This window comes from Moschus berezovskii, chromosome 19, assembly GCF_049115385.1.
Source record: "Moschus berezovskii isolate FMDL1 chromosome 19, NW_MosBer_1.0, whole genome shotgun sequence".
Classification (NCBI taxonomy): Eukaryota; Metazoa; Chordata; class Mammalia; order Artiodactyla; family Moschidae; genus Moschus; species Moschus berezovskii.
In genome coordinates this window covers 7,944,845-7,965,441 of record NC_142478.1, presented here as the reverse complement: position 1 = coordinate 7,965,441, position 20,597 = coordinate 7,944,845, and the positions used below count along the sequence as shown (strand labels likewise).

Here is a 20,597-nt window from a genome sequence, read left to right as displayed (position 1 = left end):
AAGCACCCATCAAATCTGTGTGCTAAAAGTTTTCCTACTGAACATTATGATGACTTCTCCTTTAGGACAATGGTATGTTTCCTTCAGCTGCCTTTCTAGTTTTTTCATTTAAAATGAAGCAGAACTCACTGATAGCTTTGCATTGTTGAGAAAGGCTTAGCTTTGATTAAACTTCTTTCTTAAATAAGATAATGCAATTAAATACTAAACCCCTCTTCCTCCAACTGAATCCTCAGAAGGTGATAGACATAAACTCCCTCTTTTAAGACAGTAACCTTGAGGAAGAGAGATCCAGAGATGGGGACATGAACTGAGCAAACTGCACTCTGAAAGACCTGAGTCTTATCAGCAAGGTGGGGCTGCGCTAGCAGTGTTCAAGCCAAAGCCCCACTCCAACACCTTGAGACAGGGGTGGTAAGAGGGATGAAAACCACCAGCTGAAGCCAGTTCCTTCTTAGATCAAACCAACTAAACAAAATGTAAACCTGGAGACAAGCTAGGGAAATTAGGGATAAACACATTTCAGAAAGAGTTTAAAACTCACAAGGCAAAGCAAAATGATACAGCAGTGAAAGCATTTAGGTGTCTAAGCTATCTCACTGCTGGCCAGGTCAGGCTAAAGAGGGTGACGTTAGATCTGTCTGTATGCTGTCTATCGGCGAAATAAGATTTAAAGGTAAGCGAGTAAGAGTACGAGGATGAACTACTTCAGTCAATATTTATTTTTAATGTCTGTAAAATAAGTACAATATTATTTGAGTTAAAATGCTCCTTTCCAAAGATATGTTTAACTCACAGTCTATTCTATATGGATATTCATGATTTTTATCTAATTTTTAAATAATAAAGAACCAGAAAGCATGCAAACACAAAGATCTATAAGCGAAGAAGCCTGAGGGGAAAAACAGGATAGAAGTTATGCTACATACCTCATTCATTCTGAGTGTAATTCTTCTTACTTTCTCTCCTCTTTATATAGACCATTAGATAGCAACACTTAAAATATTGATTAAGATAAATTCTAACTCCAGCAAAATGCACATGATGTCTTATTGAATTTCCTGTAAATTCAATAGCACCAAAATATGGAGAAAATAAAATTCAATGCAGAAGAGAAGTCAGCACTTTGTTGACTTAGGAGCTAGTCAATAAGATCAAGATACGTAAAGAAAACGTCTATTTTCAACTTTGAGTGTGTGTTTATTCACAGTCTTTACAACTTAATTTTTATTACAGAAAACTTAAAACATACTTTGTAAACTATGTGGGACAGCCATGCACTCTATGTCCCTGTAAACCAGCTTCAACAATTAGCCACTCATGGCCAATCTGTACCCTCCTCCTTTTTCTTCCCTTGGGTATTATTTTGAAGCAAAGCCCAAACACTTCATCATTTCATTTTGACTATAATTTGATGGGGGAAAGGGAATATAACAGAAAGACTGGGAAGTGAGAGAAATGCTGTTTTCTCTTCACAGTCCCTGCCCGCAATTTTAAGTGATATACCCAGGAATGTTTTGAGGAAATAAGCCCATATGCCACGGCAAAGAATTGGCACTGGCAATTCCATAGTTACTGCAGCTTCCCAAACACTTGCCCCTTCCCCCTCAGACAGCAGCTCCCTGCCTATCCAGCAAGGATAACTCCGAGAAGCAGTGATAGTTGTGTATAGTAAGAGTGTATCCAGTCTCTAACCGGCACAGCCTCCAAGGACTGTATAAAATGGAATTGTTTTTCTCAGTACTAGATTAGTTAATAAGTCCTTGAATTGATAGGATTCCTTCAGTTTAGACAGGAGTGTAAATGTCCACCTTTTAAAACATGTCTATGACCAATTTCATGAGCTACCCCAGCTAAGTGGGATAAGGAGGCAGATACAACAGAGCTATCTCCCAGGAAAGGAAAGGGAAAGGAAAACTATAAGCAAGGGAAACTGTGGCAGAAACTTGACAGAAAGTTGGGAATCTAAGTGTATCTTCATATTATCTCCTATTTTTCACAGTCAAATGACAAGCAAAATGGTGTAGTTACCCTATGGTTAGTATTCAAACTGTGAGGAGAAGCAAATGGAGGGCTCCACTAGCATGGAGTCAGGAAAAAACCCAATTCCGCGGGGTTCCAAAATGTTTTCATTTTAATAAAATAACTAGAAGAAGAAGAGTAGTGAAGATAGCACCATACATTCTTACTGTTTTACAATGCAGAAAACACATTTCATAATCTTAAACATGCTAGCGTCTAGAGTATTTTAACTTTTGAAAATACTCAGATTTCCTCAATAACCAAATACTAATATTCAAACAGCGATTTCATCTTGTTTATATACCAAAGAGAAAACTGTTTACAAAGAATATACCTTAATAATCACCATATAAGAAAACTAATTTGAGGTGACTTCTAGTAACTTGTGCCATGGGTAAGGCCTGTGCGTACACAGCCCATCAGACCAGCTGCGCTTGGTAAATGTGATTCTTCACTACTTGGTCTACACAAATCAAGTTTCACTTCAGCCCTCTCCATTGCACACAACCTATTAATCCCTGTCCCAGGGACAAAATTGATGATGAAATTTGGTATTAACGATTTTTCATAGTAATAGGAGCCTTCTCTCCATTTAATAATACTGTCCCGTTACCAGGATTTCTAATATCTTCTGTTATTAAAAAAAAGAAAAACTGGTTCATTTTATTGCTACACAACCAAAGATTAATTGTGCAATGATACAAAGACTGTGAGGACAGTTTCACAGTTGACATGGATATGTAAACTCTCTCAGGTGAAGGGCAGACTCAAGGTACTCACTTTTGCTGTCTTTGTATAGAGCGGGGAGGAGAGCTGGTGAACAGGCAGGTCCACGATACTATTAGAGTTTGTGACGCTGTTACCATGCGTGTGTTCATCTTCCCTGCTGCTGTCATCAGACTGATCAAAATCATCACTCTCCTGGTCCATTTCCTCTTCCTCTGCATCCTCCTCATCTTGTTCACCAGCATGTTCTTCATCTTCCTCTTGTTCTTCCTGGTTTCCGGAGGAGTCCTCATCCACCGCAATAAAGCGGTTGTTGTTCTCTTCCGGCTGTCCTTGCTGGGAATCGTTCTGGTCTCCAGGCCTCGGCTCTGTTCTGACGACCTCACCGTTCCTCACCGTGTGCTCCTCCTCTTGGAGTCTGAGCTGCTGCTGCTGCTCCTCCTCCACCACACGGTTCATCTGCTCCTCATCGGCCTGGCTTGAGGAAGGGTTACCTCTCAGAGAGCCTCCGGTGCGTCGTCTTTTGCTGCCCACAGAGAGCAGTTCCTGATTCATTTCCAAAAGCCAGCTTGCCACTTCTTGGACCTTGGCTAGGCTATCAGAAGATGCAAAGGTTTTCACATTCTGTAGAGAAAAATGAGGGGGGAAGAAAGGTTTTAACAATCTACATTATCTTCTACTTTTACACGTCTGTACTCCAAATTTTAATACAGATTGTAAAAAGTATCAGATGCCATGCAGACATTAAGAAATTCTTTTGAAATCAATAGGAACTTTAAATTATAAAAGTTATGAGACTTTATAAAGACACACAAAAATCATATAGTAAATAGCTTTATTTTAATCTTTTTAAAAACAATTTTAGAACAAAGGTTTATAGTTTATTTGCTTTGACCAACACAACACAATCTAACCAACAAAATATTCTTAAATTTTAGATCAGTAGCTCATAAACTATACCCTTCACCAAACTTCCACAAAATGTTAAAAAGTATATCACAAAAAACCTATTCAATGCTCAGTTAAGTACAGGAAATGCTGAGATAAACCGAGATTAAAAGCCTTCTTTTTAAAAAAAAAAAAACTTAGGAATTTCCCAAACTTTTCTGATCACAGAAGTTTGCCTTTAGACAGTTTTCTGAGTTACCAAATATCACTCACTATGATTTTTGTTTTTCATAATGAATATAAATCAACCAGACATCAAATAAATTAAAAAGTTTATTTCAAAGAAAAGAAAAGGAAAAAAAAAATTCATAAGTTCATACCCTCTGACCCAGTCACTCCACTTCTGGCAATCTATCCTAAGGAAGTATTCCTAAAACAGAAAAAAAAAGTGATGCAGAGGATACTTACTGCAGCTTTATCCACAAAAACAAAAAATAAAAGCAAATTAAAATAATCAAAACCCAAATGTTCAAAACAAAGGAGCCCATTAGATGGGATATATTTTGTATATCTAAACTAAATACATCTAAACATGCTGCTCATAAAAAAAATTGTGAAAACATGGATGTTATACTATATTAAGGGCAAAATGCAGGACATTATACGATCATAGAATGATTTTTAAACTGCATAATGACTAGATTGAAAACAATATTTCAAAATATAAACTGCATTTAGGCAGTGGTATGATAGGTGCTTTAACTCAGTTTTTTAACTCAGTTATTTCTCAAATTTTATGCATCAAGCATGTTTACTTTTATGCTTTTAACAGTGGCTTTAAAATTTTATCTGATATAGAATCTTTTCATAACGTTCCTTCTTAGATTTCACCCTTTGCAAATATCTATAAGGACATAATTGAGGTTACAGAAAATAATGCCAACACATTACACAAGTTCATATAAAATTCCTTTTAAAAATATCTTTAAAGATTTCAAGAGAAGGAAATACAATATTCATTTTCTGTCATGTCCCAAGAGTAACTACTTAATGTTACAATGATCTTGAAATAAAACAGCCTTATCCACTTTCCCAATCCTTGCCAATAGATGGTCACTCTCCCAAAGGTCCACAGGTCTTACTGCAAGCTTTAAGATGGGGTCAAGAAAGTCCAAAAGATAGTTTTAAAACAGCAGTATTTCATTTTCTTTTCTATAATCAACCATTCTAAGAAATAAGCTACAGTTGGTGGGAAAATTCTCAAATTCTAATTACACTATAAGTTCAAATATAGAAAGAGTTTTAAAGATGGACCCCTGAGATACTCCATCATCCTAAAAGAAGAGGAGTAGCCAGCAAAGATGACTAAGTAGGAAAACCAAGAAAGAGTGGTACTGGTGAAGCCAAGTTAAGAAAGCTGACCCAGCAGGAGGAAGTAAATGATGACAAGTATGGCTGATAGATGAAGTAGCATGACAAAGAACTGACCACTGCATTCAGTAACATGGAAGTCACTACTATAGAAGCAGTTTCTATTAGCTGAAGTCTGATACTGATGAAAGTAGAATTAAGAGACTGGGAAAAGAGAACAGGGATGGCGGGCGTGGACGAGGCTGGAGTTTGACAAAAGGGAACAAAAGAAAGGGAGTGGAAATTGGTAGGGAAAATGGTGTCAAGAGAAGACACTGACAAGAATGATCCAGCACAAAACAAAAAAAGTTGATGATGTAATCAAGATACAGAAGAAATAGTGAAATGATATCCTTAATAATTAAAATGGGATGATGAGAAAGAGTTCAAAAGTTAGAAAAAGGGATAATTTTAAAAAAAGGATACTACATTCATGGTGATAGATGGAAAAGCAAAATAGTATTAAATAAATACTTTAAATTTATCTCTTTCACCATTTCTTAAATGTGGGAACAGCTGGAAGGAAATCAGGTTAAAAATAACATATTGAAAAACAGTGACCTACATAAAGGAAAAATACTCGTACACATACACATGCACGCACGCATACAGTACCTCTATGTACATAACGGTAAATCTGCTATACACAGGTTTTCTTCAAAGCTAGAATCAAAATCTTGCTTTAGTAACTGTGTCTAAAGTTTAGCTCTCTTAACACTAACAAGAACAGTTTTTACTTGGATATTGATGCACAGAACAGCATGAAGTAAGTGACAATGCCTGGTATAATGCAAGCTCCAAAAAAGTGGCTCTTTGTGTACCCAACCTAACAGGCATATTTTTACAAGACTGAAACAGGTTAAATGACATATTAAGAACAACTTACCAAAATTAAAAAAAAGAGGGAGAGAACAAAGGTCAAAAAACAAATCATAAAGAATGTGTGTAAAGAAGAGAGGAGACTGTTGGTAAGCAGTTGACCTATCAACAAATAGAAAGTTTATAACTGGCATTTCTAAAATAGTACCAGTATTGGTCAACAAAGAACACTTCTCAATTATGAACAATAACAACACAAATGACTATCGTTGTATAACTTGAGTGTTATATTGAGAACAGAGAAGAAATGTGTTAAGCCAGTAAAAATAACTGACTCATATTTACAGTGAAGCAGGTAAACAGATTTCAAAGTAATACAGATTCTTATAGCTAAACATGGTCAATAATGGTAAGTTCAAGAATCAGATTTAAAGCATAGTCAATAAAAAATATGTAATAACAAAGTGGAAAAGTCAAATTACAAGAATTCTAGAATATCTGAAGAGGCTGAAAATATCCAATTGACAGATTTACATACAAATTTTTATGCATCATATTTTATTGGATTGGATTTTTCTAACTCATTTTGAGAGTGGAAAACAGTAATAAATATATAGAAATTAAGAGAAAAAAATTTCACTTTCTGTTGGCATTAATTTTAAAAAACAGTATTTTAGGAAATTTGTTCTTTCTAATAATAATCTATTAAATAAGCCAATGACCAAATTAAAATAATAAACACCCAATAATTAATAGGAAATCAGAATCAACTATTAAATACTTTTAAGGGGGAAAAATTTTAGAGACAGTTAAAATAGTTTATTAAAAAAAACAAAACTTAAGCACCCATAATCTAAAACTTAAAAACTGCCACACAGGAAATGTCAATAAATGGGGTATTAATAAAAGCACATTTCTGCTTTTTAAAATTCTAATTTTAAACTTTTTTAGAGAAAACTTTCTGTATGATTTAGGACACTTGTGTCACATGTAACACAAATACCAAAAAAGAGACTCCTATGTCCTAAAAAAACATTATGTATTTAAGAGTGTTCTTTTATTTCTGAATCTTACCAGTATATGATGTAAAGATATATCAAATACATGACTTACATTTTTACCAAAAACCAGTGAGACTGAACTTGAGGTCGATAAAACAAACTCTGATGGCTAATATATTTTGACATTAAATTGCATGATTTTTTGACAACTGAACATGATGAGACTGGAAATGATTTAAGGTCAAGAATAATACTGATAAAAGAAAATCACAGAAATTTTAAATTGAAAACGCTCCTCACTTCACAGACTAAGTGAAAGAGTTCAAAGGGATTAAGTATTTTTCAAGTTTGCCAGCTTCAAGCTAGCAAAGCAGGAACCAGAAAGTGACATTCAACTGGGTTTTCTTTCATGTGCCTCAGTCTACATAACTAAATATGCCAAAGTCCTAACACTGACACTGATCTCTTCTCCAAAACCAGAATCACTACAATGCTAGAAGATTATTACTCTAAAACACTCACTGAGCACTCAATACAGATATTTCAGGCACATATTAGTTTTCTAGAGCATGTGTGCTCAGTCGTGTCCAACTCTTTGCAACTCCATGGGCTGTAGTCTGCCAGGTTCCTCTGTCCAGGGAATTTTCCAGTCAGGAATACTGGAGTGGGTTGTCATTACCTTCTCCAGGGGATCTTCTCAGCCCAGGGACTGAACGTGCATCTCATGTGTCTCCTGCATTGGCAGGTGGAATCTTTACCACTGAGCGACCTGGCAAGCCCCTAATTTTCTAGAGGATAATGTTTAGAAATGTTAGTCAATGACTTTTAACCTGAATCTATGGTAAAATTAAATCTTATAACTCTTTATGCATGTATTTAAACAAATCTAAAACAACGGTTTCAGAGAGAAGGAATGATGAAATGGTTATACCTAAAGTCTCTATAAATCACTATGCTTAATTAAATTTCATTATTCACAGTAATTGTGTTCTATAAAGTTGCCATAAATACCAAACAAGTGTTTCTAACAGAAATGCAGGATTAAGTTCCTGCAAGCCTCTAGACACATTTTTGCCAACTGATCAATACATAATCTTTTCATATGTGTATTTCTATTTAAAGACATGCTATGTATTAAAACTATACAATAGGTTCATTAACACTGAAGTCAGTCAACAGGACTATAAACTCAAGCCTGAATGAAGCTTATCTAACATGTATGCTCTCCATAAGGCACAGCACAACACCAGGCGGCACCTCAAAGCAGCTTAGGGATCGCTTTAAACAGCAAAAGCTCCAATAACAAGCACGACAAGCTTGTAGTGAGAAATATTTCCCTACACAGACCATGAAATGGACACATGTTTAGGATATGAAAGCTGAAACAAAAAAGCAGAATGTCACCTTGTTCAACCTCAGATGGGAAAGCCCATGAAGGTGACTCAAATATTTTGCCACTCTGTGCATGCAAACATCTACAAATTACTGCGAAAGTACTGTAAGTACTGAATTTTGGTGCTACAAATAAATTTTAATGAGTAGGCAAATTCACAAATGAAGAGCCTTCAAATAATGAGGCTGGATTTATGTACTGTATCTAAATCTTGTAGATAGTACACCGATTGTGATTCAGGAGCCACATAGTATTCTGAGATATCTATCTGTGAAGAAGCCACAGCATTACTCATTTATTGCTATGGCTCTGGTAAACTACAAAGGATAAATGATCAAAGAAATGAAATGCTCAATATAGGTATTCATCACTAAATTTTTCACATAGGAATCAAAAGAGCAGATAGCCCATATTAAGACTTTGTGTAAAATAATGGCTGGAGACAGAAAAGGGAGCAGGGGTACCACTTCTCCTATTAAATGGGGAGCACAGGCTTCTCCTGGCAACATGAAAGTCCAGAGAGGCCTGAAGTAAGGGCATCTAAAGGAAGAGATGTTAGTCAAAGCTACGGTTTTTCCGATAGTCATGTATGGATGTGAGAGTTGGACTATAAAGAAAGTTGAACACTGAAAAATTGATGCTTTTGAACTGTGGTGTTGGAGAAGACTCTTGAGAGTCCCTTGGACTGCAAGGAGATCCAACCACTCAATCCTAAAGGAAATCAGTCCTGAATATTCATTGGAAGGACTGATGCTGAAGCTGAAACTCCAATACTTTGGCCACCTGATGCAAAGAAATGACTCACTGGAAAAGAGCCTGATGCTGGGAAAGATTGAAGGCAGGAGGAGAAGGGGATGACAGAGGATGAGATAGTTGGATCGCATCACCGACTCGATGGACATGAGTTTGAGCAAGCTCCGGGTGTTGGTGATGGACAGGGAAGCCTGGTATTTTTCAGTCCATGGGGTTGCAAAGAGTTGGACATGACTGAGTGACTGAACTGAACTGATTATGATAACTGCTATTCAAAAAAATTCAATAATTAGGATACTGAGATAAAAGAGAAATACTCTGTGACTTTCCCAAATTCTAGAAAATATAGGTGACTTTTAGTCATTATAGCTGGTTAATTTAACAGCACTTTAGACCTAATTTCAGTGTTTTTTTAAAAAGTTTCTCATGAACTATTAATAGATTCTTATGAACACTGTTTCACAAGACATTTGATTATTCATAACCATTTGAACTGCTTATATTAGGCTGCCTAAAGGAGTTAAAGCAGGCACATATACCTGTTAAAGTGAGCTCTGAGAGCCTATCTCAGAGGGAATTAGAGTTGTGAGCCTCCAAAGAAGAGTCCTAGGCAAAGACTAACTTTGAAATCACAGTAGTCACTGAGGAATACTGGTTACCTGACACACAGTGGATGATCTAAGAAATTTGCCAAAGCCTCCAGAGGACTGTGCAATACTAACATTTTCAGAAATCACTATGATTGATCTACAGTCATTTAAGAAGTTTTAAGACATAGATGGCAGGAAAATCAACCGAATTGTACTTATCATCAAAGCTTGGAATCACTTTCTGTAAGCAGGTTCGGTTTGTCCTTGAATCCTAAAAAAGCCTCCCTAATCACCAAGATTTCTTCTCTGACCACACCACTTAGTAAAACTCCAGCTTCATATTCTGAACTCTCTATATAACAAATTAATATTTATTATTAATCACTATGCTAAAACTGATTAAAAGTAAGTATCTGGAATACACACTAAATACCACTTACTTAGTATCACTCTGCTGCTCAGAATCCACCAAGAGCTTCCCGTCTCACTCACAATGAAAGTTCTTTTTTAAAAATTGTTGCCGGTATGATATATGCCATCCGATCACTCTGAGCTCATATTCTGCTCTTCTCTTTTTCACTTTGCTCCACTCCTTCTGTCCTTGCTTTTTCCAAAAGAGGAAAATATGCTGCTACCTCAGAATCTCTGCACTGGATAAAGCTTCCGCCTGAATGCTCTCCCTCACATATCACACATCTTTCCATTATTTTCTTCAGGGCTCTTTTCAAACAACCTCTAATAAATGCACTTTTCCTAATAATCTTATTTTAAATTATCATTTCCTTCAGTTCAGTTCAGTTGCTAAGTCGTGTCCGACTCTTTGTGACCCCATGGACTGCAGCACGCCAGGCTTCCCTGTCCATCACCAACTCCTGTTACTCAAACTCATGTCCATTGAGTCAGTGACGCCATCCAACCATCTCACCCTCTGTCAGCTCCTTCTCCTCCTGCCTTCAATCTTTCCCAGCATCAGGATCTTTTCCATTGAGTCAGTTCTTCACATCAGGTGGCCAAAGTATTTGAGTTTCAGCTTCAACATCAGTCCTTCCAATGAACACTCAAGACTGATTTCCCTTAGGATGGACTGGTTGGATCTCCTTGCAGTCCAAGGGACTCTCGAGAGTCTTCTCCAACACCACAGTTCAAAAGCATCAGTTCTTCAGCACTCAAGTTTCTTTATAGTCCAAATCTCACATCCATACGTGACTACTGGAAACCCCATAGCCTTGACTAGACGGACCTTTGTTGGCAAAGTAAAGTCTCTGCTTTTTAATATGCTGGGTTAATATGTTGGTCATAGCTTTTTTTCTAAGGAGCAAGTGCCTTTTAATTTCATGGCTGCAGTTACCATCTGCAGTGATTCTGGAGCCCAAAACAATAAAGTCTCTCAGTTTCCATTGTTTCCCCATCTATTTGTCATGAAGTGATTAGACTGGATGCCATGATCTTCGTTTTCTGAATGTTGAGCTTTAAGCCAACTTTTTCACTCTCCTCTTTCACTTTCATCAAGAGGGTCTTTAGCTCTTCCTCGCTTTCTGCCATAAGGGTGGTGTCATCTGCATATCTGAGGTTATTGATATTTCTCCCAGCAATCTTGATTCCAGCTTGTGCTTCATCCAGCCCAGCGTTCCTCATGATGTACTCTGCATATAAGTTGAATAAGCAGGGTGACAATATACAGCCTTGACGTACTCCTTTCCTGATCTGGAACCAGTCTGTTGTTCCATGTCCAATTCTAACTGTTGCTTCCTGACCTGCACACAGATTTCTCAAGAGGTAGGTCAGATGGTCTGGTATTCCCATCTCTTGAAGAATTTTCCACAGTTTGTTGTGATCAACGCAGCCAAAGGCTTTGATGTAGTCAATAAAGCAGAAGTAGATGTTTTCTGGAACTCTCTTCCTTTTTCAATGATGCAACGGATGTTGACAATTTGATCTCTGGTTCCTCTGCCTTTTCTAAATCCAGCTTGAACATCTGGAAATTCATGGTTCACGTATCGTTGAAGCCTGGCTTGGAGAATTTTGAGCATTACTTTGCTAGCATTTTTCACTCCCTTGCATCACACTATTCCCCCTTCCCCGCTTCATTCTTCTCCACAGTACTGTATCAAAGCACTAGAATACTGTCTGTGCCAAACTATCTATCCATTAATTTCTTCCTATGTTATCTGCCTCTTCCCACCAGAATTTAAGCTACATAAGGAAAGAGACTTTCCTTTTTCACCAGTATTTTCAGGACCTACAAAAATGCTTGGCTTAGTAGGTCCTCAGCACATTTACAGAGTAAATAGTTATTAAATCTTGTTAAAGCCAGCCATGTGCTGAGCAATTTTTCCTCATTAAAGAAGACCTACAAGCCAGGTACAAAAAACTACCAATCATTTAAAACACAGTTTTTAAAGTTGTGATCTGTACTGAACAGGCACTTACAGTACTCTTGAAACTGAGAGGATATAAATCTAAAACCTTAACATTCTTATAAATTATCATCCTCTAAGTCATAAAAATAATTTTTACCTTTATCAATTTTTTCGCTATTTTCAGCACATACTATAAAAAATGTGTGACTAAAAAGATTAATAGTTCAAAAACACATAATTTGTTGAGTATTTCTAGTTCCACATCTCACATAGTGCAGCCAACTGGGAAATCATATGTGCAACTTAAAAGTGAAAATCTTTCAGGGACTGCAAAATGGGCTGAACAGATTCTCAGTGCTGTAGATTAACAAGATTAACAACACAGGGCACATCATACTAGTATTCATATAAGCAGCATGTATTCATTAAGTTTCAGCGTTCTAAACTGAACATTTTAAATTCACATGCCTCATCAATCACAAACATCTTTACTAGAAAGGATGCATAACTATTTCTCAATTCACATGACAATATCTACTTTTTATATGTTATATAACTTACAGTACATATTTTTGTTTGGCCACATTTAATTACTCATCCCCTTCAACTCCACTACATCTGCAATCTGGGTTTACTACACTGAAACTGAAATTTCAAGCTGGTTGCCAAATCCCACTGAGTCTTTTACCATTTTTGTAGCTTTTTACACGACTGAAGAATGACTCCCCTCTCTTTACAACTCTCATGCCTCTAAGTTTCCCTTGAGATCATCCTTTCCTTGGTATTGTTCCGCAGGCAGCACCTTTGTTCTCCACTGCCAGCTCCTTCCTTCTCTGAAATTTCTTTGCAACCTTGGGTTTTAAGTATCACATAGAAATTAACGACAACCAACTCCACTCTCTCCAGCCAAACTCCTCCACTGAGTCCACTAGCTATATCAAGATATCCCACAGTTGCCCCAAATTCATTATTTTAAAACCCAAATTCCTGTACACAGTCTCTCTCTCAGAATTCTTAGATCCTTTTCCTATTTTCTCTTGGTGAATGTAACTGTATTCTAGTCAGTTGCAGATTTAGAAAATCTGAATGGCTTGCCCTCTTCAACTTCCTTCTACTATCCTCTCCCCTGAGCAATTCAATTCTAAAGCCATTAAGTGGAGTCAGGTATGTGTGGGGGATGGTGGGAGGAAAGAGCCTGACCAAGAAAGGTGAGGAGGGACCCATACAGTGGAGAATTCTCGGCAGGATGGTGTCAGAGCCCACAGGGATATGCAGGGTATGGGGGCCACTGCACAGACACCCCTTCAACAGAATCGGCCATAGGAGCAGAGCTGCTCCACAGCCCTCAGCTACCTCATCCTGGAATCCACTCTAACAGTAATACCTGCCATGCTTCCTCTAGGCTTCCCCAGCAAACAAACAACGGAGCATAGTAGGAATGCCCCAACAGCTAACTCTGTCTGGATGGGACTCCCTGCACATCTGTTTCTCTGGGGACCTGATCTAACACAGAAGGTATTCATGTACTGTTGTCAAACACTTGGGATGATATAAAAATGTTCTGGAAGACACCACAAAATGGTTAACTTCATTAAACAAAGGCCATTTCGCTCTAAAATATTTAAAGAATATCTCTGCTATGTAAAGAAATCCAATGGCTTAGCTAAGGAAAAGTTCTTAACAGGGTACATGAGCTGAAAGGGGTCCTTTTAAGACAACAGAAGAACAGAGTTTGTTTTACAGTAATATTTTGAAGATGAAGAATGGCTGCAGATTTCACACTCTTCAGTCTCTACTGGTTTTGACTTCAAGGGACAAGGTTTTTGGATTTAAAAGGAAAATGCACTTCTGGAAAACACTGTTACAAAAAACAAAACTTGAAATGTTTCCACTGCTGCTGGAGCTCCAGTGAAGAAGATAGTAGCAAGTCTCAAGTCTCATGAGAAACACCTGGGAAAGCTGCAGAACACCCTGAGCTTATTTTCTTTCCCTTTCAAAGCAAGTATATCAATGAACAGGTTCTCTTTTCCTGAATCATCTGATTGTGAGAAGCTGACTTGAAGAAAAAAAAAAAGTAAGCAGCAGTCTAATACATTCAAGATGAGTTTTTCTGATCTGCCCAGAAAAGTTCTGGATTTCTGTGAAGAAAAGAATATCCTGCTATTCATAGGAAACAATGAACATTATGCTGCAGTTTCAACTTCTCATACATTTGAACAATCTTTTATTTATTCAGTGAACATTTAAAATAGTAAGCTAAAAAAATGCTCTCATTTCAGTTGAAAGAAAAATTTGTATGTGCTTTCTTATCTCATGTTTGACCCTGAATGGTATTTCTAAAGCAAAAACCAAGCACACAAGATAAATACAATTTTTACATTAAAAAGGTAAATTTACAATAAAGAGGTAAATATAATTTTTAAAATTCAAAAACAATACTTTCAGCATATATGAGCCTATAAAAGAAGTAATTTTCTAACTGTTTGGCCTATATTTGAACTTGATCATGTCACTGAATAAGCAAATGTTTTTTCAAAGTTTTATATAAAATTGTGTCTAGACAATATTTTCATTCATATTACTTTGGCTTATGGTTTTGGTTGCTTTACTATTCAGCACTGTCAATACATTTTCATGTTGTTAAAATTAATTTACAACCTTTATTTAAATTAAATCTGCTGAGTTTACATTAAGAAAAATTAAGTCCCATTTTGGTTTAAGCTAGTTACATGAAATTTATTACATTTCTTATGAGTTCACAAAATTCACGGAATGAGAGGAGATTAATCTCTCTTTTTTCTTTGCCACACTGTGTGGCTGGTGGGATCTTCGTTCTCTGACCAGGGATTGAACCCAGACCCTCTACAGTGAAAGCAACAAGTCCTAACCACTGGACCACAGGGGAATTCCCTAAAATAGATTAATTTAAAGTAAGCAAAGCTTAATTACCAGGGTGTTATATTTTTCCCCCAAGAAAAGTTGGCTAAAATGTTTAGTCCTGAATACTGGGGCAAAAAGGAGGAATGCTCTTACATGTACAGTATTTCATGTGGATTTCAAACAGCAAAAATCTGTGATAAGGCCTATTTGGACAAGGTTAAGAAGGTAAAGTTTAAAAAAAAAACAAAACTGGAATTTCCTCTGTCTGCTCAATTAACTTGAATTGGAGCTGACATCCTTTGTGGGAAGGAAGAAACTACACAAAAAGAAGAGGCCAATAAATTTGCCAAATATAAACATGTTCACAGGAGGAAAAAAGCATTCTATACTCAAAAGAGCGTGACAATTATCAATGAATCACTGTATCTACATCTTAACTGTTCAAGCTACCACGAGTCATAGATAAAATAAATTTTAAGTGCTTTCCCAGGGTAAGAATACTGAGGAAGGCTGGAAGTGAATATCAGTATTAGGACAAACTGAAATTACATTTACTTAATAGGAAGCAATGAGAGCAACACAGCATCACTCCTGTAATATTCCCTGTCAACAAATTCATGAACTGAATCCACAAATGAGGAAACAGAAAACAAACTCAAATTAAGGGTCCTAGTTCAAAATGGCCTGCAATCTTTAAGAGTTAAAGGGATGGGGGTGGGGGGGAACAGATCAAGGGACTATTCTGGATACATGATAATAAATGCAACACATGATATTGAATGGAATCTTATCCTTATACGACATACTATTTGAACAACTGGTGAAACTTAAATGTGGTCTAAGGAACAGACAATCTAATATACCAATATCCTGATTTTAATAGGTATATTGTGATTATTCAGAAGAATGTCCCTGTTTATAAGAAATGCATACTCACGTGTTTGAGGGTGATAGTACATCATTTAGACAACTTATCAAACGGTTCTGGGGCAAAATAAATTCTTAGTACTGTACTTGGAACTTTTCTGAATGTTAAATAAGGGGGAAAAGGAGAAATCTGGATATTATCCTGCTTCCTATCATCTGTTACAAACTACCCTTGCCTGTCCCCACATCTCTGTCACCCACTTACTTCATCCCTAAGTCTACCTGAGTCCACCTCCTAAATAGCCCTACCCTCAATCCCACCTTTCTAGGACTGTTTAATAAGCACATGCTATCTGCTTCTTGCCCAAATGATTTGAATAGCGTCCCTAGTAATCTCCCTATCTTTGTCTCCCACCCTCTCACCTACCCTCTATACTGCTGCCAAAACAGGAAATGTCAACAACTTAGCAGCAGTGTCTAAACTTTTTACATGCCGAACCCTTTGTTCAAATGAGAGAAAAGCACTGAACAGGTGGAGAGAGAGCAGGGGAGAAGAGAAACAGTGTGCACAGAGAGAATTAGCAACCCTCTGGTGACTCTGCAAAACTTCTGAAAACTACTATTCTGTAGGACAACTCTAAACTCCTAAGCACAGTACATAAGACACACCTAATCTGGTCTCACTTTCATCCAGCTTCAATACACACTGGTCTGCCTTTATATTCAATAATTTTTCTCACAGACTATGAACTAAACAGCTTGGTGATTACAGATTTTTAAAACATAAAACTGTCCATCTTAAGTTGTTAGCAGATATTTCTATTTTTTTGTGATAGTTTAAGACTGAAGTCTACTGAAAAAACTCTACAACTGTGTAGATATCTCCTACAAGTCTTTTGGGACTTCCCTTGTGGCTCAGTTGGTAAAGAATCCACCTATGATATGAGAAACCTGGGTTCGATCTCTGGGTTGGGAAGATCCCCTGGAGAAGGGAATGGCTACCCACTCCACTATTCTGGCCTGGAGAATTTCATGAACAGTATAGTCCATGGGGTGGCAAAGAGTTGGACACAACTGAGTGACTTGCACTTCACTTTCACAAGTCATTTAGGTAGAGTGGCTATCATCACTGCTTGGAGCAAGAAGGGTGTCAGGTTTGGATATGAAAGCTGAAATCTGGGTTAGAAAGGTAAATGATCACAGAATTCAGTCAATGTTTTAATTCAGCTGTTCACCAATCAAATATTAAGAGTGGAAAAAATGGGTAAAGCACAAATAGTTGACTATTCACCCTCTAATAGTTACTATTAGAGAGTTGATAAACATATGAAAATGTACTCAATAACATCAGCCATCAAGGAAATGCAAATTAAATCACATGCCAAAACAACTTCTCATTCACAAGAATTACTAAAATTAAAAGCAACCAAACACCACCAAATGTTGGGGAAAACAGGAAACAACTGAAACTCTCGTGCTTGGCTCCTGGACTTGTACACGGTGCCACCACCGTGTAAAGCCACTTGGTGGTCTCTTGCAAAAACACACACTCTTTGAGCTGGCACACACACTCCTAGGCACTTAACCAAGAGAAATGTCTACAAAAAGGTCGGTACAAAAATGCTTATATCATAGTAGTTTTATTCAGAATAGCCAAAACTGAAAACAACTCAAATCCTCACCAACAGAAGAATGGATATGCTGGATTGTATTTGTGCAATGGAATAGCACACAGAGACAAAAAAGAATGCACCCTGACACATGCAGCAACACACACAGGTGACAAGAACAGCATGCTGAAGGAAAGAAGCCAGACACAAAACAGCAACACCATGCACTTCCGCTTAGATGACATTTACAAATACACTGAACTCATCTACAGTGACAATAATCAGAACAGCAGCTGCCTGAGTGTGGACTGAATGGAATGCGCATGAGGGACATTTGGGGAGTGACAGAAATACTCTATGTATCAATAGAGGTATTGGTTATGGTTACATATACATAAGTATATACATTTGTAAAAACTCATCTGTACATGTCACTTTAGATAAAAGCACCTCAATTAAAAATGTACAATTAACTGAAGACAACGCAAAAACTTCTCTGCCTTCCTTGACTCCCAATGTCAGACTGTTACAGGCTCAAGAAGGCTTAGGTCTTTGCTCTGGGCCCATAGTTGAAAAGACAGCAACACATCCTGAAACATCCTATAGCAAGGAGAGAGAATTTGGAATGAAGAACACGATACAGCCTGGTAAGCAACCACACTAGAGGAAACAACATCTGAAGCCACTACTGACAGAGCCAGTGATCACAGGACCAAAGGAAGCCAGGATTTGCTAAATTCCAAACTAACTCAGCATCTGTAAGGAAAGTCTTAATACCATCACACTGAGCGAGCACCAACGCAAGCCCTTTAACTTTGGCCTCTACTCTGCCTCACATCACGTTTGCAAGGTTTCAAACTTCAGAAAGAGCATACCACTCTAATATAGAAATGGTCTGTCTATAGGAAACCAGTGAGTCTGTGTTTTAAACAGGGTTCCCATCCTGGTGAGCATCCTTTTAGCATGGCAACTGTAGTAAACCACACACGGTAAAAAATGTCACCTTGCTATTTGCTTTTTATAAATTTAGGGATCCTGCTCTCATCGGCTGTTGCTTGATCTCCTCATGCCTGGGTCCCTGGGAAGTTCCAGTCAGTATCTACGCAATTAGAACCCAGGTACCTGGAGAATCCCAGGGACGGGGGAGCCTGGTGGGCTTCCGTCTGTGGGGTCGCAAAGAGTCGGACACGACTGAAGTGACTTAGCAGCAGCAGCAACTCTTGCCTGGATTTCTTTTCTTGCTCTCAGGCAAAACAATGACCTCATTTAGATAAATCTGCCAGAGAAACACTATTCACAGGTAGACTCTCAGAAACAATCACTCCATCTTCCTCTTCAAATTCCTGGCAGGAAGGCTAAGTGGACACACTGGGGGAAGATATTGCCTGACTGCACTGCACACAAGGTATCTTCAGAAAATGTGTATTTGAATTGAAAAAACAAAAGATTTAAACTCTAGCATGTGCCAGGCACTGGGGATACAATGCTGACCGAAGACATAAACCATGCATCTAAAAAACAGAGTTAAAAAGATACTGATTATAAAAAATGAGACAAACATCTGCTCTAGCTAGACCTCTGTAAGATATGTGGATTAAAAATAAATAAACTTCTAAAAGTTACATAATTATAGTTGAAACCAGGTAAAATATACTTCATTCTAGCCTGGTTGCATCACTGCTCACCAATGTCTATAGTGATTGAAAAAGCAAAAAGAAAAGCAAAAACCATCACCACTACTAATACCAAGAAACAAAGAAGCAACAGTGAAAGTGAAAGCCGCTTAGTTTTGTACGATTCTTTGCAACCCCATGGACTATACAGGCCATGGAATTCTCCAGGCCAGAATACCAGAGTGGGTAGCCTTTCCTTTCTCCAGGGGATCTTCCCAACCCAGGGATCGAATCCAGGTTTCCCACATTGCAGTGGATTCTTTACCAGGTAGGCCACCTGAGAAGCCCAATTATAATTACAAGAAGAAGCCCAATCATAAATTCAAGAAGAAACAATTATAATTCACTCAAAACTATTCTTTTTTAGTAATGACTAAGCTATTATTTTTTAAATAGTAAGAAGTATGATTTTCTTACAAAGACCTTTTCTGTGTACATGAAAATAAAGCAACACTGTAATAATGATTAAATCAGTAAACTAGATCCTTACGTAATGACCTGTAATTTTTCAGACAAGAAATTTTTAAAATTTTTCAGGTTACAGAACAGCATTTCTGGGCAAACCTAACAAGGCAGTAGTTGTACAACATTCTCAAACTTCCAAACACCCTCAATTTCAGTACAAACAATGCTGTGTTGTACACTCAATCTAAAACTAAGAGGCAGCCTTGTGGGTTAGTCACAACTTGAATTCCTTATCACAATGATGCTGGAATAAGGATTTTACCACTAAACTCAGTCATTCAAATAACTGGGAAGTCAGTAGCAGTGGTTATCACTGCTCTCCAGAACTACTGATTTTCAGATTTATTTGAAGGACTATTTCTCAGAACTTCCAAGTCTCTGGATAGAAATCCTTCATACTGAAGTTATTCCTCTCCCCGAGATAAAAGTAGAGGGTTAAGTCAAAAGAACAGTAATAATTAATTGAAAGCCATAAAAAATGTCTTTCTTTTTCAGCAATTCAATTACTCCAGATATAAAAAATAAAATATTAGTAAGGAATCTTACAGGTTTCTAAGAAGCCTGCTTTGTTATTTAAATATTCAAATTAGTAAAGATACTTCCACTACATTCATGTCATCAGCAAACATCCCCAGAGTTATCTACTAAGAGCTAACACTATGCTATGTACAACACATTCATTTAATCTACAACCCTGACATCATTATTCCCATTTTATAAAACAAGAAACAGCCTTGGATTAAGGTCATTCGCCTGAATAATTACAGTCAGTAAGATTTAGTAACATGTTCGAAATTCAGATATGTCTGAGCCAAGGTTTATGTTCATTCCACTAGACCAACCTCCAACATAATAAAAATCCTGAAGCACCAAGAAAAACAAAGACACAAGTGACAGTAACATAACACATTACAGCTATCTCTTTAATATAAAAGTCCCTTCTTGCGCTCACTTTAGCAGCACATATACTAAAATTGGAACAATACAGAGAAGATTAGCATGGCCCCAGCGCAAGGATGACACGCAAATTTGTGAAGTATTTCATATTTTAAAACCCCAAATTTAGCAGACGGAAAGACATCATAAATATCAGAGCAGAAACAAATGAAAAAGAAATGAAGAAAACAATAGTAAAGATTA

The 20,597-nt window shown here is 37.2% G+C and overlaps 1 protein-coding gene and 1 non-coding gene across 7 annotated transcripts in view; one reads left to right on the top strand and one right to left on the bottom strand.

Annotated features, from left to right (window-relative positions):
* The window catches only part of FBXW7 (F-box and WD repeat domain containing 7), a 236,333-nt gene that overhangs the window by 89,928 nt on the left and 125,808 nt on the right, over positions 1-20,597 (bottom strand). For 4 of the 6 annotated variants that reach the window (XM_055405031.2, XM_055405032.2, XM_055405035.2 and 1 more), the window contains 2 exons: positions 4,017-4,066; positions 2,803-3,372 (listed from right to left, as the gene is read on the bottom strand). In XM_055405031.2, the coding sequence (XP_055261006.1) occupies positions 2,803-3,303 (501 nt within the window). In that variant the 5' untranslated portion in view covers positions 3,304-3,372; positions 4,017-4,066. Of the gene's footprint in view, positions 1-2,802; positions 3,373-4,016; positions 4,067-10,042; positions 12,418-20,597 lie in introns of those variants that run through there. The other 2 variants (XM_055405034.2, XM_088827970.1) reach the window with 2 other exon arrangements.
* Positions 20,402-20,508, top strand: LOC129542931 (U6 spliceosomal RNA). The gene has a single exon (XR_008683186.1). It is a non-coding gene; the product is annotated as a U6 spliceosomal RNA (small nuclear RNA).